This window comes from Solanum pennellii, chromosome 9, assembly GCF_001406875.1.
Source record: "Solanum pennellii chromosome 9, SPENNV200".
Lineage (NCBI taxonomy): Eukaryota > Viridiplantae > Streptophyta > Magnoliopsida > Solanales > Solanaceae > Solanum > Solanum pennellii.
In genome coordinates, this window is record NC_028645.1 from 75,042,950 (window position 1) to 75,065,298 (window position 22,349).

General features: G+C 32.7%; 3 protein-coding genes across 4 annotated transcripts; 1 reads left to right on the plus strand and 2 right to left on the minus strand.

Annotated features, from left to right (window-relative positions):
• The first annotated feature begins 4,503 nt into the window (after positions 1-4,503).
• LOC107031571 (VAN3-binding protein) lies at positions 4,504-9,164 on the plus strand. The gene is made up of 7 exons (XM_015232988.2): positions 4,504-4,985; positions 5,482-5,619; positions 7,317-7,758; positions 8,085-8,327; positions 8,429-8,478; positions 8,587-8,644; positions 8,745-9,164. The coding sequence occupies exons 1-7, from the start codon at positions 4,644-4,646 to the stop codon at positions 8,957-8,959; spliced, it is 1,488 nt and encodes a 495-aa protein (XP_015088474.1). The 5' UTR covers positions 4,504-4,643; the 3' UTR covers positions 8,960-9,164.
• Positions 9,165-9,282: 118 nt separating this feature from the next.
• Positions 9,283-16,966, minus strand: LOC107031572 (GDP-fucose transporter 1). 2 transcript variants are annotated; one of them, XM_015232989.2, is made up of 2 exons: positions 15,859-16,964; positions 9,283-9,676 (listed from the first exon to the last, which is right to left on the minus strand). In XM_015232989.2, the coding sequence occupies exons 1-2, from the start codon at positions 16,880-16,882 to the stop codon at positions 9,657-9,659; spliced, it is 1,044 nt and encodes a 347-aa protein (XP_015088475.1). In that variant the 5' UTR covers positions 16,883-16,964; the 3' UTR covers positions 9,283-9,656. The 2 variants fall into 2 exon arrangements, with proteins under 2 accessions (XP_015088475.1, XP_027767547.1); XM_027911746.1 differs by lacking the exon at positions 9,283-9,676 and adding an exon at positions 9,718-10,478 and having other exon boundaries at positions 15,859-16,966.
• Positions 16,967-18,702: 1,736 nt separating this feature from the next.
• LOC107029434 (protein LIFEGUARD 2-like) lies at positions 18,703-21,981 on the minus strand. The gene is made up of 4 exons (XM_015230845.2): positions 21,641-21,981; positions 21,427-21,540; positions 19,224-19,381; positions 18,703-19,121 (listed from the first exon to the last, which is right to left on the minus strand). Exons 1-4 carry the CDS (start codon positions 21,888-21,890, stop codon positions 18,915-18,917), a joined length of 729 nt encoding a protein of 242 aa, XP_015086331.1. The 5' UTR covers positions 21,891-21,981; the 3' UTR covers positions 18,703-18,914.
• Between the last annotated feature and the right edge of the window lie 368 nt (positions 21,982-22,349).

Genomic DNA, 22,349 nt, shown 5'->3' on the forward strand with positions numbered 1-22,349 from the left:
TTTATCAAGAAACTAATGCACTGAAAATGTGTAATTGCACACAAGTGAATCGAGGCATGAACCATATATATGATATTGACACACAAGAAAAAATTGTCATAACTTTTACAGCATTACATAATTATTTGCGAGAATGTCAAAGGAGTGATGAAATATTTATGGTCTATGAGCATGAAAATATAGTTGTGACTGATATTGACCAACAAATGGCTCAACGTAACAATGTTGGTTCGTCTTCACGATCGTATAATCGAGAAATGCAAGTTCAACGTTAGAAGGTTGTTCGTACTATGTGAGAGGATTATATTAAATATTAGTACACTATAATTTATGTACAATAATTTTTATTGAATTAAAGTTTGATCAATTAAAGTTAGATGAAACAGTTAACTAAATGAAGAACAAATAACTTTGTAATAATTTATTATGCGATTTAATTAATTTTTATTTATTTGATAAGATGAAATAAACAATTGGAGCTCTTTTAATAGAGTAGTTTACAATTTATGAGATTTTTATGTATATAAAAAATATACAACACAAAAATATCATATTATATGTCCAGATAAAATTTCATATCATATCATAATTGTATCTCTATGTGACCAAACCAGCCCTTATAATAATTGTTTACTAAAAGTTATTTTTCTGATTTTTAAATAACTTGTGTCCAACATATTTTGATCAACAAAAATGAGAAAAATTAGAAGTAATTTTTAAGAAATATTGAGCCAGTCGAGTGTCCCACTGAGGAAGTAAAAAAAAATACTTACTGCCTTTCCTTTTTTTTTTCTCCTCTTGCATATTTTTGCCAGTTTGCTGCATCCAAAATTATTTCTAAAAAATTTATATATATAATCGAATAAAAAACTATAAGAATGTAGTGGGGATTGGAGGTGACAGGGAGTGGGATGTTTAAGTGTCCGTGGAACGGAATAATGAACTTGAAATGTTATTTATGAATTTTTTATTTTTATTTTCAAAAAAAGTCATTTTAGTTATATTATTAGAAAAAATAATTTTTAATTTGATCAACCAATCAGATTTTTCCATAGCAAACTGTATATATTAGAATTTAAAATATGTGCTTATACTAGTGGCATATATTCACTTTCCTAGAAGATTTAGCACTCCGCATTCACTCACATAAAATTTCAAAATTGACTCTAATTTTCTTCTAGATAAGGGTATTCGAAAATATTACATAAATAAGCAAATATCTTTAGTATAATTATCACATTACTTTAAAATGATTACATAATCACACATTATTTAATTTGGATTTGAATTTATAAAGGGTAGGTGATTGATACCATAATCATTGAAGGACCACTATTAAGTCATAATTATACAAGATGATATATGCATCTATGCACAAATATAAGTACTTGGATAAGTGTATCTTCATTCTTGTTTTTCTAAAAGTTTATGTATGCACAAATACATTAGATATATCACAAATTTGATATTATGTGCATGTAATTTAACTTTTATATTGGTATGATGTGCTTATGCATAGATACGCTACATATATCACAATTACATTGGATATATCATTATCATTTCAGAATCAATGAGTAATTATGTACAAATAGATCGTATACATTAATGCATTCTTAATACTAAATACATGATATTGATAGTGCACACTAGATATTTGGTATTGAACATACTGAATGAAATTGACATCCATAAATACACTAGATAAATCAAGGTATATTTGATACTAAATACATGAAATTAATAGTGGATAAACTCGATACTTATTTAACACCGGACACGCTTAATGAAATTGACATGCACAAATACACTAGATACACTACTGCATAATTTATATTGAATATACATATACATTAAGTTGTAAAACTCAATATATTATAAAATACATATGCAATGAAACACGTGAATAAGAGAGGGAGAGAGGCGAGATATATTAGTTCAATGTCGTGTATCTAAAGGCAAACTCAGGATAAGATGTAATTATTGAATCAATCGTTATATTAAATAACTAATGCATATAACTTTATGAAAATTGCCCTATAACTTTTACTTATTTCTTAACCCTTACAATTATACAAAGGAAAAAAAATGGCAATATTATTTGTAAGTTTATGTTAGGACAATGTATATATTTTAAAAGTAGGATCAAATATTGAATAGATTACGTAACAAACGATCATTAACGATAATGAATTTCTAATTGTCGCTAAATATATATTTTTGACGATAATTAACATTCTTTATATATGTTCCTAAGCCTTTACACTATGTTTGTATCATTGTTATCCATTGTATTGTATTGTATTGTTACTATACCTACAATATTTGTTTTGATTGTTACTTAAAATGTATTGTACTGTATTGTTAAATTTCGTTGTTACGTAACAATGAAAACCCCTATTTATGGAACAACCAATTTGGTGTGTTCCCGTTGTTACTTGATTTCTTTTTTCAATTATATCTTTACAAAATATTTCAAAATACTATTTTACCCGTTACCTTAATTATTTAAATCTAGTCAAACCTCCTACCCTAGATTAATTAAGGATATTTAAGTAAATTTATAAATTACAATACAGTACGATACAATCAAACCAAACAATTAAAATGTTAGTAAACAACAACAAACAATACAATCTAGCCAAACATTATATCTACCTTACAATACAGTACAATAGAGTACTATACAATATAATACATTATGAAACAATGGATAACAATGATCCAAACAAAATGCTAGTGACATTAGTTCTAATGATACTTAACTAATGTCAGTAAAAATTTTAACAGTCTTTATTAATATCAATATTTATTGTCATTAAAAATTATTTTTATTATATTAATAAAATGATATTTATACCATATAAACCATATTAGTGGTGTAGGCCCTAATGGAAAGCTTTATTAGTTTTCATTTGTGTACTACATATCTCTTTCTTTTTGTGGGACAATTGAACTTTAGCTTTTACCCACCACTGTATGCCTGGGATCAACCAAAATATTTGGTGTAATTATCTTTCAAAAGAAAAAGAAGGATCCCTGACAATAAGTCAAACACAATTGCTTGACCTTGGCCCACTTGCCCTCATCTTCAACAATTTTATCCCTCAACTAAAACACACTCAATAATTGGTTAAATTTTTAATCTAACGTGTTATTAGTAGAAAATGATTTAAATTAAGGTTGTGTTCGACGAAAAGAAAAATATTTTTGGATAGGTAAAACATTGTTTTGTAGAAAATATATTCTTTAAAAATAAAGAAAATAAACGGTGAAAGCATGAGAAAAAAACTCGAACAATTAGAAACATTTTGCGTTGATTTTATGTTATCTTCATCCTCTGACCTAAATGATATATAAATACTTTTAAAATATAATACTTTATCTAGACGTTTTTATTTTCTAGAAAATAATTATTAAAGAATATTTTTTATGAAAAACAATTTTATCATACCGACCTAAGTCCACTTTCTTTGAAAAGCATGATATACAAGTGGGCAAAAATTTTCTTTTGTATTTATAAGAACAATTGAATTCCCTTAATTTTTAGATATAGCATTTTGTACTTCTTTAAAAAAATCCTCTTATTACAATTATAGGTTTTGCATTATTTAGTAGTTATGATTTTTGCACTATTTTTTTTTTAATGTTTGAATTTGTTATACTTGAGCCGAAGAGTTCAAAACCATTTTACCTTCATATACTTGAGCCGATGGTAAAATCTATATACATTTTATCAGTTTCACATTCCACTTATAGAGTATATTGTTGTTATTGGCTCCATTGACGTTTATCTTATTTTATAAGATTTATTTTATGTTGATATGTTTGGCCAAATTTTCGAAAGTTAAAAATATTTTTTATGATTAAAATAATAATCTTTTCATATCAATTTGTTTGTCCGGAATTTGAATTGACACCAAATTTTAAAAAGTAAACAAAGTATTAAATCTTGTGATTTTAAACTAAAAATATGTAGAATGTATCAAAATATTATCTTGATCATGTATGATGAAAAATTAAAATCATTGAACATCATATTCAAAATTTCTCTTTGCTTTTTAAGCTCCATGTCAAATTAAAATAAAATAAAAGAATTAAATCGAACGGAATACTTTATTTATCTTTCCTTACCTAACCTGATAGTGTAACATTACATCAATACATATAAGTTAAAATAATTATGAAAATGACTTAACAATCAATGTGTTTTAACAAAGCTACTATATCAATTTAAGTGACTTATTTTTTTTATAAAACAATTTAAAAAAGAATGACATATTTTTATATTAAGTAACAATTTAACTATAAAATATCTATTTTACACTTAATGAAATAATTTACATCCACACAAATTGCTATCATTCATTTTGAATCACAAATTTAAAAGTCTTTCTTTCTTTCTTAAACTCCGAATTAAACTACCTCGTATAAAATGAAACGAATGAATACTACATTACAATTATTATAGTCATTTTTCAATCATATGTGTACAAAACAGGACAACATTAACAAGTCAAGTTCCCACTATAAAAACACCCCCAAAATCTAAAAATTAACAAGACCCCTGCACTCTTCTTCAAAAGCAATTCACACTCTTACTAGTTATTACTACAAAAAATTTGCCCCAATTAGTGTTCTTGATGGATAATAGATGGTCAGAAAAGAAGTTGAATATGAATCTTCCAGAAAGTCCAAAAGCACCAATGGAATTTTTGTCAAGATCATGGAGTGCCTCTGCTTTGCAAGTTTGCAAGGCATTAACAACAACTTCTACATTATCATCATCCTCATCTCTTCCTACGAAGACGAATAATAATAATACAAATACAAATAGTGGCAGTAGTGTTGTTGTTACTATACCAGAGAACATTATCTCTGTTGTTGAGGAAGAAGATTCTGCTAATAAGCTTGCTGGAAACACATTCTCTTTTGCTTCCTCTGCTACTTCACAACTTGTTCTTGATCGCATTATGTCTCATTCAGTAAGTAGCCGTCAAACCTCTCTCTAACAGTATTGTTTGTCTGGATGTGTTTTGATTGCTATAACGAAATATTGTTACAGAGTGTGTATGATGTATAACAGAACATGAAAAATTGGTTCACGAAACAATTTTGTTATAGAGGCGTATGATGTTAAACATTTTGATTGATATAAGCAATATGAATCGTAGAAATTTATGTAGTTGGTCTAAAAATGAACAATAACGTATTTTTGGACCATTTTATTGCAACAACAACAACAAAAAATTGTACGGTTATAAGGAGGTACAACCGATAGACCGTATAAGTAGAATTAATGACATGATGAATAATAGAGATTCATGTAATTGATGCAATTTATTTGGAATCTAGACGTAGTTTATTATAAAAATGAAAAGGAAAAGGGGTGTTTTATTTTTGTTTGTTTATAATATTATTATATACAGGGGAATTTCCATGGAGTAATTTAGTATTTTTTTATTTTATTTTTTTTATTAGATGCATAATGGGCAGGAAATATCACCATTAACATCAGGAAGATTGTCTCATAGTAGTGGGCCTTTGAATGGTTCTCTGACTGAAGAAACTGATAGTCCTCCAGTCTCACCTTCTGAAGAATTTGAAGATGTTGTTAAGGTAATTAATTTCTCTCATTAATGTTAATTAATTAAGATTAATTTCATAAATCACTTTATTTTGTTATTTAATTGTTTGATTATGATAAGGTGTTGTTATTAGTTAATGATGATAGTAGTAGTAGTAGAAAAAAAGGGGTATGTATGAATTGGACCCATTTCCAAAGTTAAAAAAAACATAATACACTTTTGTTAATATCAATGTCCAACTTTTTCTTGCTTTACAAATTACAAGGATGCTTTAGCCGTCTAATCAAACTCACCTTTTGACTTTGTTTAGGGAATAAATCTATCTACCCACAAATGGCCATAAAAGAAAAAGAAAAAGAAAAAGATGTTAACTTTGGTTTTATACGAGATAAAAAAAAGTTAGTAAAACAAAAAAAGTAAACATAAACTTTTTTTAATAGAAAAATGCAAAAGGGCCTATTTGGCGCTTAAAATGAATTTAAGTTACTCACTCGTTTCTCTTTTACTTGTTTACTATTTTACTAATGTATTTTTTACTTTACTGTGTTCACTTTTAATATAACAAAAAAAATAATTATTTGGTAATTAAAAGACTAAACCTTGTAATAACATAACATGATCTATATATATAACCTATGGTATGGAGTACCTTGTTATTATGTATAGCACGTGAAGATGTCATATGTAAAAAAGGCCAATTTTTTTTTGTTTTTGTCTTAATTAACTTTCACAAAAATATGCTACAAGTACAATTCAAAATTGACTTAGATTTATTGTTGTATTTAGTTAGCTATCGATTATCAAAACAGAAACTTTTAAGTGGAGTGTGTAAATGGAAAATTGATACTCTTTTGTCATTTTTTATCATTTTGTCATTGCAATTTTCAGTATTCTGTCACTTACCAATTTCAGAATTCTGCCTTGCTTGTTTTTTAGTGTTCCATCAACATGTTTTCCTCTCTTATGTTAAAAGTTAAATTGTACCTATCTGTTTCAATGTTATACATTTTCATGTTTGTTATTTACATGTTGTAGTCAACTTCATTAAAGTCATATTCAAGATTTTTCTCATAGATTTTGAGAAATTATCTTATTTGGTCATTAAATTTGATATCATCAATCTTCAAGTATTTTTCAAGTGACAAGTTTTTGGATTTTCACTCATAAAAACTCAAGTAAAATGGATGTCACACGACTTCAAAAACTCAAATCTATAGTCAAACATAAGCTTAGATTTTACTAGTTCACGGTCAATCAACTCAATTTAATTAATATGTTTAGTAAGGTCTCAACTCCGAAATTCCTTGCCAGCGAAAGCAAGGAGTTTACCTTTCGAATCGAGCTCATCAGACTTGTTTAGTGCGAATTACCCCTCTTATATAGTTTGCAAGCTATTGTATAACATTAGAGTTTTTTTCTGTGCACACCCAAAAAATAGCGATTGCAAATCTTCCTTTTCGTCACTTTTTTTTTAATAGTTGAGTGACTTAATGTAATGAAAATATGTATTAATTAACTATGTTTAACTGATAAAAAAACATATGTAATGTATTAATCCGTCTAGTGTAAAAACACTGTACAAATAAGTTTTTACCATCTTACATATTGACCATTATACATTTGAATCATGTGATCAAATTTGAATATTTTCATACTTCAATACATGCTTGCGTATCGAAAATATTGAGTTCAGGTATTGATATTTCATTTTCTCATATTGTGGTACAGTATTTGAAAGCAAACAGCACTCTGCAACCATTATTTACAAATGTAAGAACAGGATACACTGGATCAGCTGTTGGGTTAGCACCCAACACGCCTGGTGGTAAGACAGTTGGCAGATGGTTAAAAGAAAGGAGAGAGAGAAAAAAAGAAGAAAGTAGGGCCCAAAATGCCCAACTTCATGCTGTTGTTTCAGTGGCTGGAGTTGCTGCTTCGGTGGCCGCAATTGCTGCGGCCACCGCATCAGCTTCGTCCACCGCCAAAGATGAGCAAATGGCGAAGACTGATGCTGCTGTCGCTTCGGCAGCCATGCTGATTGCCGCGCAGTGCGTGGAGGCTGCCGAAGTTATGGGAGCTGATCGGGACCATCTCATGTCCGCGATCAGCTCTGCTGTTAATGTTCGATCTCATGGAGATATTTCAACTCTTACTGCTGCTGCTGCTACAGGTGACTAACAAAATACTTCTATCTGTGTACTTGTTCAATTTTATACAAGTTTTAAGTGTTAAAAGCTGTGCACACCAAAGATGCAAAACATAAATATCAGATGAAGTCAAGTTAAAAGACACGTTTATGTATTATGCATTTACAAATTTGAGTAATAATATAACACATGGTCTGTTAATATGATTAACTTCCTCTGTTCTATAAGTACTAGTTCTAGTAAATAACTTTTTTTCTCTTAAATGTGAAATATTTCGAAACAAATTCAATTCGACGAGCTAATATTTGGGATTTGAGATAGTTCTAATATGTTCTTTCTTTTTTCGCAGCATTGCGAGGTGCAGCAACACTAAAAGCAAGAGCATTGAAGGAAGTATGGAACATTGCAGCAGTAATTCCAATAGAAAAGGGAATAGGAGGAGGCACAGGGCGAAACAACGACCAAAATCACAGCAACAACAACAACAATAATAATTATTGTGAGGGACTTGACATTGAAGAGAACTTTTTGGGGGTTTGTAATCAAGAATTACTTGCTCGAGGACGTGAGCTTCTCAAAAGAACTCGTAATGGTAATTTGCATAATTCTTTCCCCTGCTAACAATGCCACAAAATTTTGATTTTCTTTTTTCTGTAATGTTTTTCAAATTTTGTTTTATTTTGCGGTTTTCAGGTGATCTACACTGGAAAATTGTCTCTGTTTACCTTCATCGTAGTGGAGAGGTATAAGCACCTCCCTAGACTCGATAATATATCGTCTGTGCATAGAACTTTAAAATGTTATCGATGATGTTCTTAGTCCATACCATTTTATGTTTCCTTATTTCACAGGTGATGCTGAAAATGAAAAGCAAACATGTTGGAAAAACTATTACCAAGAAAAAGAAAAGTACGTCCAAATCGAATAATTTTTAATACTATATGTTATAGCAAAACAACTCAATTCAATTAAGATACGAAGAAATAACGTATGTTGTGTGTGCAAGCAGATGTAGTAACAGAAGTTTACAAAGATGTACCAGCATGGCCAGGGAGGCATCTATTTGAGGATGGCGAAAAACGTCGATACTTCGGATTGAAGACAGAAATACGCGGTGTTGTTGAGTTTGAATGCAAAAATCAAAGAGAATATGAGATGTGGACACAAGGTGTTTCAAGACTTTTATCTATGGTGGCTGAAAGGAAGAAGAGATTTCAACACTAATTCACCAATTAATTATGCGCCTAAGATATTAGTAGTACACTAATTAATATGGATTACGTACTAGTTACTAGGTACTACGTACTTGATTAGTAGTTAAATCTATGATGGTAGAAAATTGTATAAAAGTTTTGATGGGCAACACTCTAAAACTTATGCATGTATTATGTTTAGACCTTGAAGAAATCAATTAGTTGTCATTCCTAGCTAGAACAAATTGTTTATCAAGAGGTATATAGTACACTAGCATATTCAGCAACATTCCCACATATGGGAAAATTTCAGTTGAGTGATCAATTAAAAATCAACTAATGTTTACTCCAAAGTCCAAACTAACAAATCATGACATTTTCTACACACTTTTTTTTTTTGGGTGGAAAGGGTAGTAATATATATAACAAAAGCCTACAACATGAGAGTTTGTTCCACAATATAGTAGATGGTCGTTACAGTGTACTTGAAAGAGTTTGAACTCCTAATACTAGTATAAGTAGAACAATAGTTAGTAGAGAAAGCTGCCTGTGGAGCAGAAATCATACGGATGGACATTGCTCCTATTCAATCCTTGCACAAAATTTCAGATGGCTAATGTGGAGTGTCCCAACAAACTTCTAAACAAGTGTAACGAGTCCCAGAGTAGCCAAGTTGGCAAGCCCGTCTGCAATTTGGTGTAGACACGCCCTATAGTAGAGCTAGCTATTCAGCGGCTGGAGAAGTTACCTACAGTCAACAACAATAGACGAACAATGAATATTAGAGTTACTTAGGATTTGAATAAACTCACTGGCGTCTATGTTAATTTCCAGAGGTCAAATATTATGCTCCAATTCAAGTGTAAGACCTGTGAAAAGCGCATATATTCAGTATTAAAAGCATCTCCATGTGCAATTGAGCCTATAAAACCTAAAATCCAAGTGACTTCATGGTTCCTAAAAACTCCTCCAATACCACTAAGGTTGTGCAATTGACACCATTCCAACAGTTTTTAGCATATAGCAAGGCTTTTTAGGAGGATTCCATTTGACATAAAGAGGTATCTTTTGTGCCTTTAGAGGCTTAGGCCTGTGAAGAACCAAAATTCAATAGCTTGTTGGATGATAGTTTTTTTTTTCTGGAGAAAGTAACAACTCATATTCTATTTCCAAAAACAAAATCAGAAACCTGCGACAACAAGTCACAGGTTTCCTAATTCCAATTGAGGCAGAGTATCAGGAAGATGAGCTTAAGACTTCTGTAACTGATTCTACATCCTTCATATACTCCTATTTACACCAAAAATGAAACGACACTAAACAATTCATTTTCATTTTCTGGATGTTGTTGCTCTTGTTCTGGAAGCACCTGAGATTTATTTCTCTCCAAACAGACCACCAGATGCGAGCTGGTATAATTTTCCATCTATCCTTGTCCAGAAATGTTAGAATCGCTGATCCAGATCTTCAGGGTCTCAGCTATTCTCCTTGACATCACCCACCTCAGACCCTTCATATTTATGAAGATTTTCCACAGTACATAGGTATTCCTGCAGCGTAGAAATAGGTGAGTTATTACTGTCTCAGCCTCTTCTTCACATAGGAAGCACCAAGGTCAGATGAATTCCCCTCTTCATGAGATTTTCTTGAGTCAACACAGCCTATTGATGAGTGCAAAGTTTATTATTCTCTCAAGATGAAACTATATCTCATCTTCTTTTCAACTGTCCAAACATTATACCACTATGGAATTCTCTCAATTCTAGGCACAAATTGTCATCTATACCTTAATACCTGTTTACCCTCGAAAACTAATTTGTTGCGAGCCTTCCATATCATCTAGAGAGAATAAGAAAGGAAAACAGTACAGGGGATTGAGTCATAATTGTAGGGGTGAATTGAGTGAACTGTTCAAGCCATGCAGAAGGAGAGGTAGCATCTAAAGGTACAGTTGAAAAAAATATGAGATAGTTTCCTCTTGAGAGGAATGACAAACTTTGCACTCATTAGAGTAGCTATGCTAAGGTGAAGGGTATAGCTAGCAGTAGGCAATCTACCATGATTAAGTATCCATGAGAAATGTTTTATTTTAGGAGACAGTTTGAGACGCCAAAGACAATCGAAGGAAAGCAAGTCTTTACTGAGAAGGAGCCATTTGAGGTTAGGCCCCAGATCAAACTATCACACGTAACGAGTGCTGGGGGAGATGCACTGCTTGTATTTTTCGAAGTAGAGTATCTGGCAGATTAAAGGAAAGAGTCGAGAAATCCCACAGATTACACGAAATACAGCTATTGTAGTCAAGAGATACTTTTCCAGTGAAGGTCCATGAACAAGTGTTTAAGAGGGGTGTTTGGTCGAATCCAAGAGGCAATCCAGAAATTAATGTGTCTGCTGTTCGCAGGTTTCCAAAGAAGTCCAATTTGGCAATATTGCCATCCATGTTGAATGGCTTTCCAAGTCCTAGAGTTATTAGAGCTAATGGCAGTAGAGGATAAGTATTTAGAACGTAACAGAGAAGCCCAGAGCTGGTGTTGTGAATTGAAGAATCATCAAGCAGTCACAGCAAGCAAAGCATGATTTTTAAATTTAAGGTCTTGTATATCAACCCCCCACCCACCCACCCACCCCCCAACTAAAGTCTTTGAGAAGTAACAGCCTTCCAACTGACAAGATAATTTTTGCGTTCAAAAGTTCCACCCCCGAGGAAGTTGTGCATATATCTTTCAATAGTAGTTTTAAAATATAAGAGGGAATGGATATGAACTGCATAATATGGTGGGAAGACTGTAGAGAGTAGAGCGGATTAATGTCGTACGTCCGACCAGAATAAGAACATGGGTTTTTCATCCATCCATCATGCTTTAAACTGTCCAAAATAAACTGAAAATCTGCCCTAGAAGGTTTTTGTCAAAAATGGGAAATCCCAAACATTTACCAAAAAAGACTGTCTTCATTCATTTGAAAAGAAGAGACAGTTTATCCAGAACTGAAGTATTATTCGAGAAATTTAGATTTGTCAAAATTAACTTTTTGGTAGTATGACAAGAAGTTTCAGTAAAACTTTGAAGTAAAGATAATATCATAAAGAATAAGTGCTACATTGGGGGTCCATTCCTTGAAATCTTGACATGCCCCAAAAGATGGAGATCAACAGCCATAATAATAGTCTTGAGAGCATTTACATGCATAAAATGAAGAAAGTTATACAAGGAGAGAGGGTCTCCTTGCGAATACCCTTACTGGGTTTAAAAGTATCCGTGGTTGACCAATTGAGACAGACAAATATTGAAGTAAAAGTATACAAGTATAAGTTTGACTACTTAGGAGGCACATTGAAATAAATTAAAACTTTCTCTAATGAAACTCCATTCTAGTCTATCAAAACCTTTTTCCAAATCTAGTTAGAAGCATATATGAGACACAACTCTTAGATTTATGAACGTAATAGAGAATCTCTTGAACAATAACGGCATTATCGGAGGCACGTCTATTCTTTTGGAAAGTAGATAGTGTAGGGCCAATAATGTCAGTCAAAAAACATTTGAGACGATTCACAATAACTTTGGAAGTTATATTATAAATAGTTTTACAAAGAGTAATATGGCGAGATTGAGTAATCATAGAGGCCCCTACACATTTAGGAATAAGACAAAGGTAAATAGATTTAATAGACTCAGGAATTGTGAATTCTCTAATGATTGACTAACAGAAACTAGTTACAGACTGCACTATAGTACTCCAATAATATATTTCTGCATAACTTAAATGTATACATATAATTTAACAGGAAAAGGTATAAGTATCTGCATGACTATGAACATATTTCCAAACTACACACCTTTTCTTTTCAGGGGTCCTATTACCCCCCACCCTTTTTCTATCAATAGAAGGAGCAAAATTGGGTTTTTGCTCCCTTTACATTATGAAGAAAGAAATAAGGGTCGTGAACCAATTTAAAATGGAACAAATACACCCTTAGGTGTTGAGGTGGCACAAAGAGCATGCTCACTCTCTGTAAAGAATGTGAGGACAAATAAATAACTTAAAATCTGATTAATGTGGAAACATCATTTTTTAATTGGACACTTGATAATTAATTAATACACATAATTAATTAACATTAAAACTTAAGCATAAATCTTTAAATTATCTTCCTTGTTTTCTTTTTCTTTCCCCTTTGAAAATCAACATTACTTACAAAAATTATGCTCTTAAATATAGAGTGTATATAATATGATATAAATGAGCATTTTTTTGGTAACTAATTGTATTACTTACGGAAGAAAGAAACTGTACAGTGCTTCATGAAAAGTAACAACCAATCAAGAACATAGTCCCCGGTTTGGGCCAGTCAGCCTGAACCGGCTGAGCTAAATGTTTTAAACACGAGTTTAGGCCAATCAGACTGAGAAATTCTACAATGAGCCTCACACAGCAAACAGTATACACTACTTGTAAGAGAGGCTATTTACATGCTTGACAAGAGGACCTTTTAGGGTCCCACTTACCAAAACTCCTCCAACTTCCCCTCTCTCTGCTCGATCGCTTTCTCCCTCTTCTCTAGTATGCTTCAACTCTTTCCTCCTCCTTTTCTACCCTTCGAAATCTCTCCCTCCAAACTCTCTTCTGCAACTGTTTCCTTTCCTTCCATCTCAATAATTTTTTTCCCAAAGACCCTAACCCACAAAATTGGAGGGGAACCATCCTCTATTATTCCCACCCCCAAAACAAACTACCTCCTTCTGAAAACAAAGAAACTTTATCAAGCACTCACTTCAAAGGGAAAAACACACCAACGACTTCTTCTACAGAAATAACATGGGACATTCACCAACACGGAATCATCCCTTCACTCACACGGACAACATTACCCACTGCAGACCAGAAGATATAATCTTTTTTTTAACTGTAACTTTGTATATTCCTCAAAAGACAATACTAACACTGTACTGGTCAATATTTACAACATGTACTTCGAATCCAACTATCTTTTCCTAAATTGAGTCTAGTACATCAATTATGGAAATAGTATCATTTGAGCATAACTGATTACACCAGTAACATAAAATAATTTAGTTTTGACTTTTTGCATACTATTCTCTATTCTCGAAAGCTCCAGAATTCCTCTCCTTCCATTGCCCACCACATACTAGCAGGGACAACTCTCCATTTGCTTCTGTTCTTGGAATGGTTTCTTGCTTCCTCCCAACTCTGAATTGCTTATGTATTCTTGGCAGGCGTGGTCCATGACATACCCTTAAAGACCAGGAATAACCTCATAGCTGGCCAGTGATCTTCCAGTGTAGTCAGCATTTTTCCATGAAAGAAACATCTAGAACATAATGGTATCACCCTCCGCATTAAGTTGTTTTGAGTCAGTACAGTTTTTTGGCTAAATAACCAGCAAAACAGGGCACTTTTAGTGGCATTTTTGACTCCAGATTCCTCTCCATGGCCAATGACTTTTGGGTGATTGGGATGGTTGAACCAGTTGTATGCAAAACTCACCTTAAAATTCCCCTTCTGATTTCTTTTTTTTCTTTTTTTGAGACAATCCCCTTCTGATTTCCTTTCCACCACAAAAACCAATGATGTCGAAAAAACTGCCCAATGGCGAAATTTGCTACCCTCTGAATCTCCAAGTCACTTAATTGTCTTCTAAAGATAAAATTCCACCCTTAAGGAGTCCAGTGACCAGGAGAGACAATCCTCAAGACTGAGAAAATAAAAGGCCTGGCTCCCTCTTCCATAAGCCCATCCCCTACTCTTTAATGTACACCACCATTGTCATTGCTGAGGTTTTCCTTTTCAGCTCAAGCTAAGCTCATTGAGGAACTAATTCCAAAGACCAACAACACTTATTTGTAAAGTTGTTAAGAGTTACACTCAAGATAATCCAAGGTTCATGCATTTAGTATTACGAATACATTCACTGAATTCCTCCACACAATAAAAAAACGGTCCAATCCTGAATAAGACAGACAATCCTTAGCAGATTTTGTTCATTTAACTGTCATTTTTTCCATCTAGGTAGAAAAATTGGAATAATCTTGAATGTCTGATTAAAATTAGAAGGGGCAGAGAAAAGCAAGTTGACGAAATTGTGGAAAAGAATTAGGAAAGACAGACAGAGATTAAGGGATGATATTCAGGGTTTTCCTTCATCAGATGTGCTGGGATTTGGTGGGTGAAATTATTTGGGTTTTATGGACCAACAGTCCATTATCACATAATAAGTTTCCACGCAAGTATTAATAATTATATCTCAGACTTGATTAGATAGCTCAGTCAGCCTAAAGGAAGCAACGAATGGATGAATCAACAACGCTTGCGCTGAATGTATTAGTGTACCGAACGAGAGACGTGAAATAGAGGTTCAGAGATTATCAAAACAGTGATAATTGTTAAATAACACAGATGCGATACGGAAAATGGTTTTGTATTAGATAATAAACCATCTAATAGAATTGTCTCTCCAGGTGACTGATAAGATTGTTGCTTACTTGCTTGACATAGAAATCAAGTAGTTTGACTCACTGTCCACTTTTCTCTGGGTTAATAATTCAGCCCATCTCAGTGTGACATGTCTTAACAGTATGTTAGGACAAAGTTGAAGATGCAAAGGTTGTCTACTTTTGCAGAAAAACAAAAAGCATACATTTCTGTGGGAGCTCTGTTAAACAAGAGATACATGTATGAAATCAACATAATAGCATGCTCAAAGAAAAGGAGCAAAAACACACTAAATCATAATCAAATCAGTACTATCTATTATTAAGGGTAGCAATCCCAGTCTTACAAATATCTAGCAAAAATTTGTAAAGAACAACAGTTGAGAAGAGGATTCAAAATATAGTGGAAGGATTAACAATAGCATCTTCAGCAATAGGCAAAGATGCCAAAATACTTATACACCGGAGATCTTACCAGACATTCCCTTCTCTTCATCACTATCTCCATAGTTGTCTTGGTCATTCCCATTGTCCTGCTTAGATACAGCTGAATCCCGTTGTGGTGGAGCACTAGTAACACCAGTTACAGATTGCTGATAAAGAACCCCACCCGCAATAGTCATCAACAAACACCCTAAACCAAACGGACTAGCATGCTTATCCCAAATAAGAACATTAATCGCAACAGTCAAAAACTTATTCACAACCCCAGTTACTGTAAAAGCAGTAGCAGATATCGCCTTCCTCGCGGCAAATCCAAAGAAACTAATAAGCAATCCAAACACACACGACAACGAAACCGCCACAAGCGCAACAGGATGAAACAAATTCCCTTTTCCATTCGATCCCATCGCAATAAACACATCAACATACTCCCCAGTAATAATCCAAAAGAAAGGCGCCATCATCAACGACAACAAATTATTATAAAACACAAAACCCCAAGTATTCAACCCTAGATTCGTGACCATATGCTTAATATAAACCATCTCAGTCGTAATAGTCACCAAATACGCCAACGCCCACGTATACGCTGTCAAACTAAACCCCGAATCCGTAGCAACATAACCAAATGCACCACCCAAAATAACAACCAATGCTAAAAACGTCAACTTAGAGGGGCATGGCTGCTTCCTAAAAGCAGTATCAGCAACTGCAACAAGTAAAGGCGTACACGATCTAAACACAATAAACGTATCGACATTGGCATGACGCAATAGATTAGTATTGGTAAAGATTGCCAAGTAAAATACAAATGCAGCAGGCAAGAATTTCTTAGCATTTTCAAATGTAAAAGGATCATGATGTAAGAAACCAAATTTGCCCAAAATCCAAACACCTAAAGTTGAAGTTAAGTACTGTAATGCAGTGAGAAGACCTGGATAGTTGAAATTAGTAATGGCGAACTTGTTGATCACAGCAAGCAAGCTCGAACACAAAGCATACCCAACAACAAGACTGCTAGTGGCGTAATATTGCTTCGATCTCATTGCAGACATTCTCTTTTCTATTCTATTTCACACTTCACAAAATTGCTTTGCTTGGCTTTAGGGTTAATATTTAAGTCCCCAAAAATTGTTTTTTTTTGGGTTGTAATGAAAATTTTAAAAATAATTTTTGTTGTAATAAATATTTCAAGATATGTCTTTAATATTTTTGTCAGAGATTGTACAATAATTTCTCATTTTCCTTTTATGCATATAATTTCCCCTTTTAATGTTTTTTGGATTTTTACTTTCTGATTTCTACTCAAATACTTAAAAAAGAAAGAGGATATGATATACGTTTAATTTTGTCATTTGAAGCAGACATGTATGTAATTGACACTTATATACCTTACCATTATGCAAATGACTGACATATACTTCTACCACTACAAAGCTCACATATGTTATTCATTTAACAAAATTGAAAAGATTAATTTTAAATTATATTTTTAAATTTTAATTAATTAATTTATATATATATATATATATATATATATATATAGAAGCATATATAATCCTTTTAGCAAAGTTCAAAGTATATTTTGATCTTTTTCATACATTTTTCCTACTTTAAATAAAGATTTTTTTACCATATTTGGCACTCTCCTCCTTTCGACTCTGCTTGTCCATACTTTTCTAGTTTATTAAGTTAACGAGTAATTTGTTATTTTTTTTATCTATTTTATTTTTGCTATTCAATCAGATTCAATTTTCAATGTTTAAATGATTATATTTAGTAAGTATGATTTGATAAAAAATTCAAATTATTTACTAATTGTTTATTAGTTTCGACTATTGTTGAATAGTAAGAGCAATGAATAATGTCTTCAATGTTTCTGTCACTATTATCTTATCTTTGATTGAAATTAGAAAATGAGAAGGAAAACAGAAGTTGTCAGGGGAGGTTGCTGAAGTATTGGTCTGCCCTTCAAATTTTGAGATCCCAAATATTTTTTACCGTAAACTTTTACTTATTCTTATTCGAATAAAATAATTAATTTTCTACGTTTCACTTTGAAATTTAAAATTATTTGAATCCTTAGAGGCAGCAAAAGGGGGATTCATTTTACAATATGAAAGAAAGAAATAAAGAATTGTGATTATTTTAAAATAGAGCTGTTGAGGTGATAAATAAAATGTCTTCAATTTCTTGGAGAAATGTGAGGGACAAAAAATAACTTGAAATCAGATTAATATGGATACATATTATTATCTATCAATTAGACACGTCATAATTAATCAGCATTACAACTTGTTGATGTTTTTTAGATTATTTTTCCTTTTTTGTTCCCTTTACTTTAGTAGCTCAATTACAATCTTATGCTCTTAAATGAAAATTAGCCAATTACTATAAAAGTATCTTATGCTCTGAAATGAAAATTACACCTAATATATATAATATAAAATAAGTTTGTTCATAAATATGGACGTACGAAATTGTACATAGATCAAAGAAAAGATATTTACTTGATTGGTACCCAAAGCAAAAATGGAAAGAAGATTACTCATTTATTTGACAAAATAATTAATTGCTTAGTAAGAAATTGAACAGATAACAAGAATCGACCACTCATTTAACTATATAGCTTATTAGAAACTGGGCATGGACTAAAAACGAGCCACTCATTCGTTTGACCAAATAACTGTTTGATTAGTATAATAAGTTGGGCATATGTCAAAGACGAACCACTCATTTGTTTAGTAATTGGTTAGTAAGAAATTGGGCATAGATCGAAAACGTACCCCACCGGAGTGATTGATCCTGACCAATGGACGTGTATGATTATTGAGTTATGACCTTTTCCAACGATTCAAACAGCAGAAGAGGAGAATGAGAGGAACCCCAATCAATGGATGTCATCTTTGGCAAATCGATACAGTAGTTCTAGTTCTTCCAACTAAGAAAACGGTTCTATACAATTATCAATAAGCAAACCATCCACAACAAAAGAGAGGGGGAAAACTAGGAGAAAGGAAACAAATGATAAAACATTCACATACATACAGAGAGAAATTATTATTAGGTATTCCTCTCTTTAACTCTTCAATTATCAGCCGCCCTGAAGATGGACAACAGAGAGAGGAACAAATTGATAACGTCCAGATACAAGCATATAGCAGCCCAGATGTACTCATCATAAGTGTACCGCTTGATTAGATTGTCTGTATCATAGACAATGTACCCACAGAAGATGATCGACGCAAGACACCCATAGATCATCACTGAGATCTTACCCAGAGGGAAAAGAATCTGGCCATAAACAAGGAAAGAAATCAGATTATTTGTTTATGAATTATGAGAGTAATAAAGATGAACACAACGTACAGAGTGAGAAATAATAAATTTACAAACCTGGATGAAGGAAAACAACAGAAGAACAATAAGAGCACCAAACAAAAAAGGTCCCAGGAAGTTGAAATCTTGGCCTCTTTTAGCCGCCCAGAAGGTGTATAATGTCAGACTAATCACTACCGCTGTTGTCAGTATGACTGCCTCCAGAATTACTTTGCCTGAAATACACCAATAGAAACATTTTAGATACCAATATGTTTTCAGGTCCTATTTGCAAGAATGTGTTAATTTCAATGGCAAGTGACAATAATTGTCACCTCAAATCCGTAAGAGACAAATGACACATATGTCAATTCAGGTTGTAAGATTGATAAAAGATTGACCAGAGAGTTCATGTAATCCCTTACTATATAAGTGAACTCATGATTTATCCTTTTAGACCAGAGCAGACACAGCTCGCTCACCATTTATCACAATCAGAAGTCCATGAAGTCAAGTTATATCATAAACCGACAGTCTGGTTATTGTTTGGAAAATTAACCTATAACAATCTTTCATGAGTACCTTATCAAAATACAAACAATATTTCCTGGGTACAATCAACATAAAATGTTCCCAAGTAACAATCTCATTTGTCTAAGTTCATCTGTGGTATCAACTTCATTCATTGAACAAAATTAACCTATAACAATCATCCATGGAGTACTTTATCAAAATACAAACGACCTTTAGTGGGTACAATCAAAATGAATGTCCTAAATAACATATGGTTTCAACTTGGTTCATTGAACATTCCAATTGTTATAATGTAATATAACTTCACCAAAAAAGGTCATAAGATTTAGTTATTCTTGAAAGGGATATCCATTTTTGCAGGAAAAATGAAGACTTGATAGTATTAGTAGTATTTTGATCATTATCCGTAGAGGCAACATCATTGACAATCATCGTATTCAGACCATCAATTATTGTCGTGATATCATATTCTTCTAGAAACCCAGCTTCTAGAAAACGAAGAACTAATACAGGCAGTTATTGTTATGAATCATGAGTCACAATTGCAAAATTTTAACTAGTTTAAAAATGTGACGGTAAACCAAAAAGCTCAATCTGTACTTTGACAGAGCTATTTGTTTGACAAACATTACTGAAAGACCTAAATAGTATACATTCTACATAAAAGTGGATCCACTAATGTCCGAAGGGGGTGAAATGGCACCTACAGGCTTCAATGGAATTTTTCGTGTATACATCTGTATAGATGTAAGAAATATTATAAATACGTTAAGTACTACGCGCTGCAACAGATAGTTCAAAGGTGCCAGTGGCAGAGGTTAAAAGTTCCTCCCAACTGGTGGAGTTCAAATATGACAGGCAACGTTGTGTGGTTCGTTTTTCTTTCCTCCAGACCAGTTATTCTTCATGAGCTGTTGTTTGACTTCTCTTTTTCAATTAAGTCTAAACTTCATATCTCATATTTGTTTAAGACTCCATAAATAGAACTGAAGATTCTTTCTTCCTTAAAATTCAGAAGTTCATCTCTCCCGATCATGCTTGGGGCTTGATGCTCCATCACTTAATGGAACTAAAACCACTGTGCTATTTCATTCTAATTCATAAGTTGAGTCAATCTCCTGTTTTGCGTCAAGGTATCATAATTATTATTGTATACTATTTTTTTTGTTTGATTGATCTGTCTATATAAAGTGAACACAACTTATCAAATCAAAGACTAAAGTTGATCAAAACCAACAAAATAATTGGTCAATTACGATGTTTTGGATAGAGTAGTATCGTCTTCTCAGAAATGCCTAATTTGGATAGAATCCACCAAAATTTAACTAGTCAATAGTGTTTTTGATGGATCTTCCATAGGAAATTCCATACAATAAGCCAAATGTTGATGCTGTCGAACTACGTCTACATTCAAAGACGCTTAGCGACTAAAACCTGAATCTGTCTCTGCCGGGGCAACCAATCACTCTTTAAGCTCCCTATGTATGTATAGAAATATAAGTGTATAGGTGCATAGCAATTTTACTGAATTAGATTCTATGTTTCTATATAACAGTCGGTTCTTTTGATTCTCAATGTCAACTTCAAAAAGTTAGGTGAGACTAACCGCTGTTATACTAATTCCAGTGATCTATCTACAAGAGAAGAATATTCTAAAGATAAATGCACTATGACATAGAACGCACGCAATGTCCATATACCCTAAAACAGAAAAACAATACAAAACAATCCAATTGAAGATGCTTACCGCTGGTGAATGCGCAAGTCAATCCGATAGTAAAGGCAAGAGAAACCGTGAACAATCCAAGAAGCAAGTAGTTAACCGGATGTCTCTGGTGATAGTAATACAACGGGCACAACGCTGCAACAACAATAACAACAACACAATCAATTAATTAATTAATTAACACTGAAGAAGAAAATTACCCTGACTAGATCCACGATTAGAATCATTAACTTACTGATAAATGGAGTGATGATGAGTACAATATAAAGTGCTAAGCCTGCATTTGTGGCTGCAAAGAAGTGTGAAATTGGATGAACGGTGACGACGACAGAGGCGACCGCAATAGTCAGAAGCAACTGTATAGAAATAATCGAGTATACTTTTCGAATAAAAGACCACCGGAGTTCAGGACTTTCCAACATCGCCGGATACAACGGCGCAGTGCCGAACTCCACGTCATGTTTCCGGTAAGCCTGGTTCCACATCTCTCAAATTATCGAAGAACTTGAACAAACTATTTCTCACTCTGATTGTACGTTCGTAAGGTTTACTTGCGCGTGAGGCAATTGGGGAAGAAAGAATTGCCTCTTTATAAAATTTGCAATTTGCAATTGAAATTATGATCCGACCCGTATCCGTTTGAGAAAGAGATAAGACGGGTTAAGTGGAAAGTTCGTGATTCGTCGAGCCACGCGTGTGAAGAAATATACATATTCTAGACTTCTCTCGACTCATTTTTGCTTACTTATTAAGGCAAAAGCTAGAAAATCTCCAAAACGGTACCTATATGGACAAAGTAAGTTAATAAACATTTAAAATGGGCTAGAAAATCATTTCGCTAATTAAAAATATTATTTACTATTTTATTTTACTCTGTAGATATAAAAAAATTTAATAGAGAATAATTTCAATAAAAATATTGGAATTAGAAAGATAAAGAATGA

Excerpts from the sequence above, each read along its gene's own strand:
- LOC107031572 (XM_027911746.1), bottom strand. The coding sequence starts at position 16,882 with ATGTCTGCAATGAGATCGAAGCAATATTACGCCACTAGCAGTCTTGTT. Across the intron at positions 10,479-15,858 it reads TGAAGAGAAGGGAATGTCTG|GAATACCTATGTACTGTGGA; the intron begins GTAAGATCTCCG and ends TCTACGCTGCAG.
- LOC107031571 (XM_015232988.2), top strand. The coding sequence starts at position 4,644 with ATGGATAATAGATGGTCAGAAAAGAAGTTGAATATGAATCTTCCAGAA. Across the intron at positions 8,328-8,428 it reads TCTCAAAAGAACTCGTAATG|GTGATCTACACTGGAAAATT; the intron begins GTAATTTGCATA and ends TGCGGTTTTCAG. Across the intron at positions 8,479-8,586 it reads ACCTTCATCGTAGTGGAGAG|GTGATGCTGAAAATGAAAAG; the intron begins GTATAAGCACCT and ends CTTATTTCACAG.
- LOC107029434 (XM_015230845.2), bottom strand. The coding sequence starts at position 21,890 with ATGTGGAACCAGGCTTACCGGAAACATGACGTGGAGTTCGGCACTGCG. Across the intron at positions 21,541-21,640 it reads CATCATCACTCCATTTATCA|CGTTGTGCCCGTTGTATTAC; the intron begins GTAAGTTAATGA and ends TTGTTGTTGCAG. Across the intron at positions 19,382-21,426 it reads GACTTGCGCATTCACCAGCG|GCAAAGTAATTCTGGAGGCA; the intron begins GTAAGCATCTTC and ends GGTGTATTTCAG.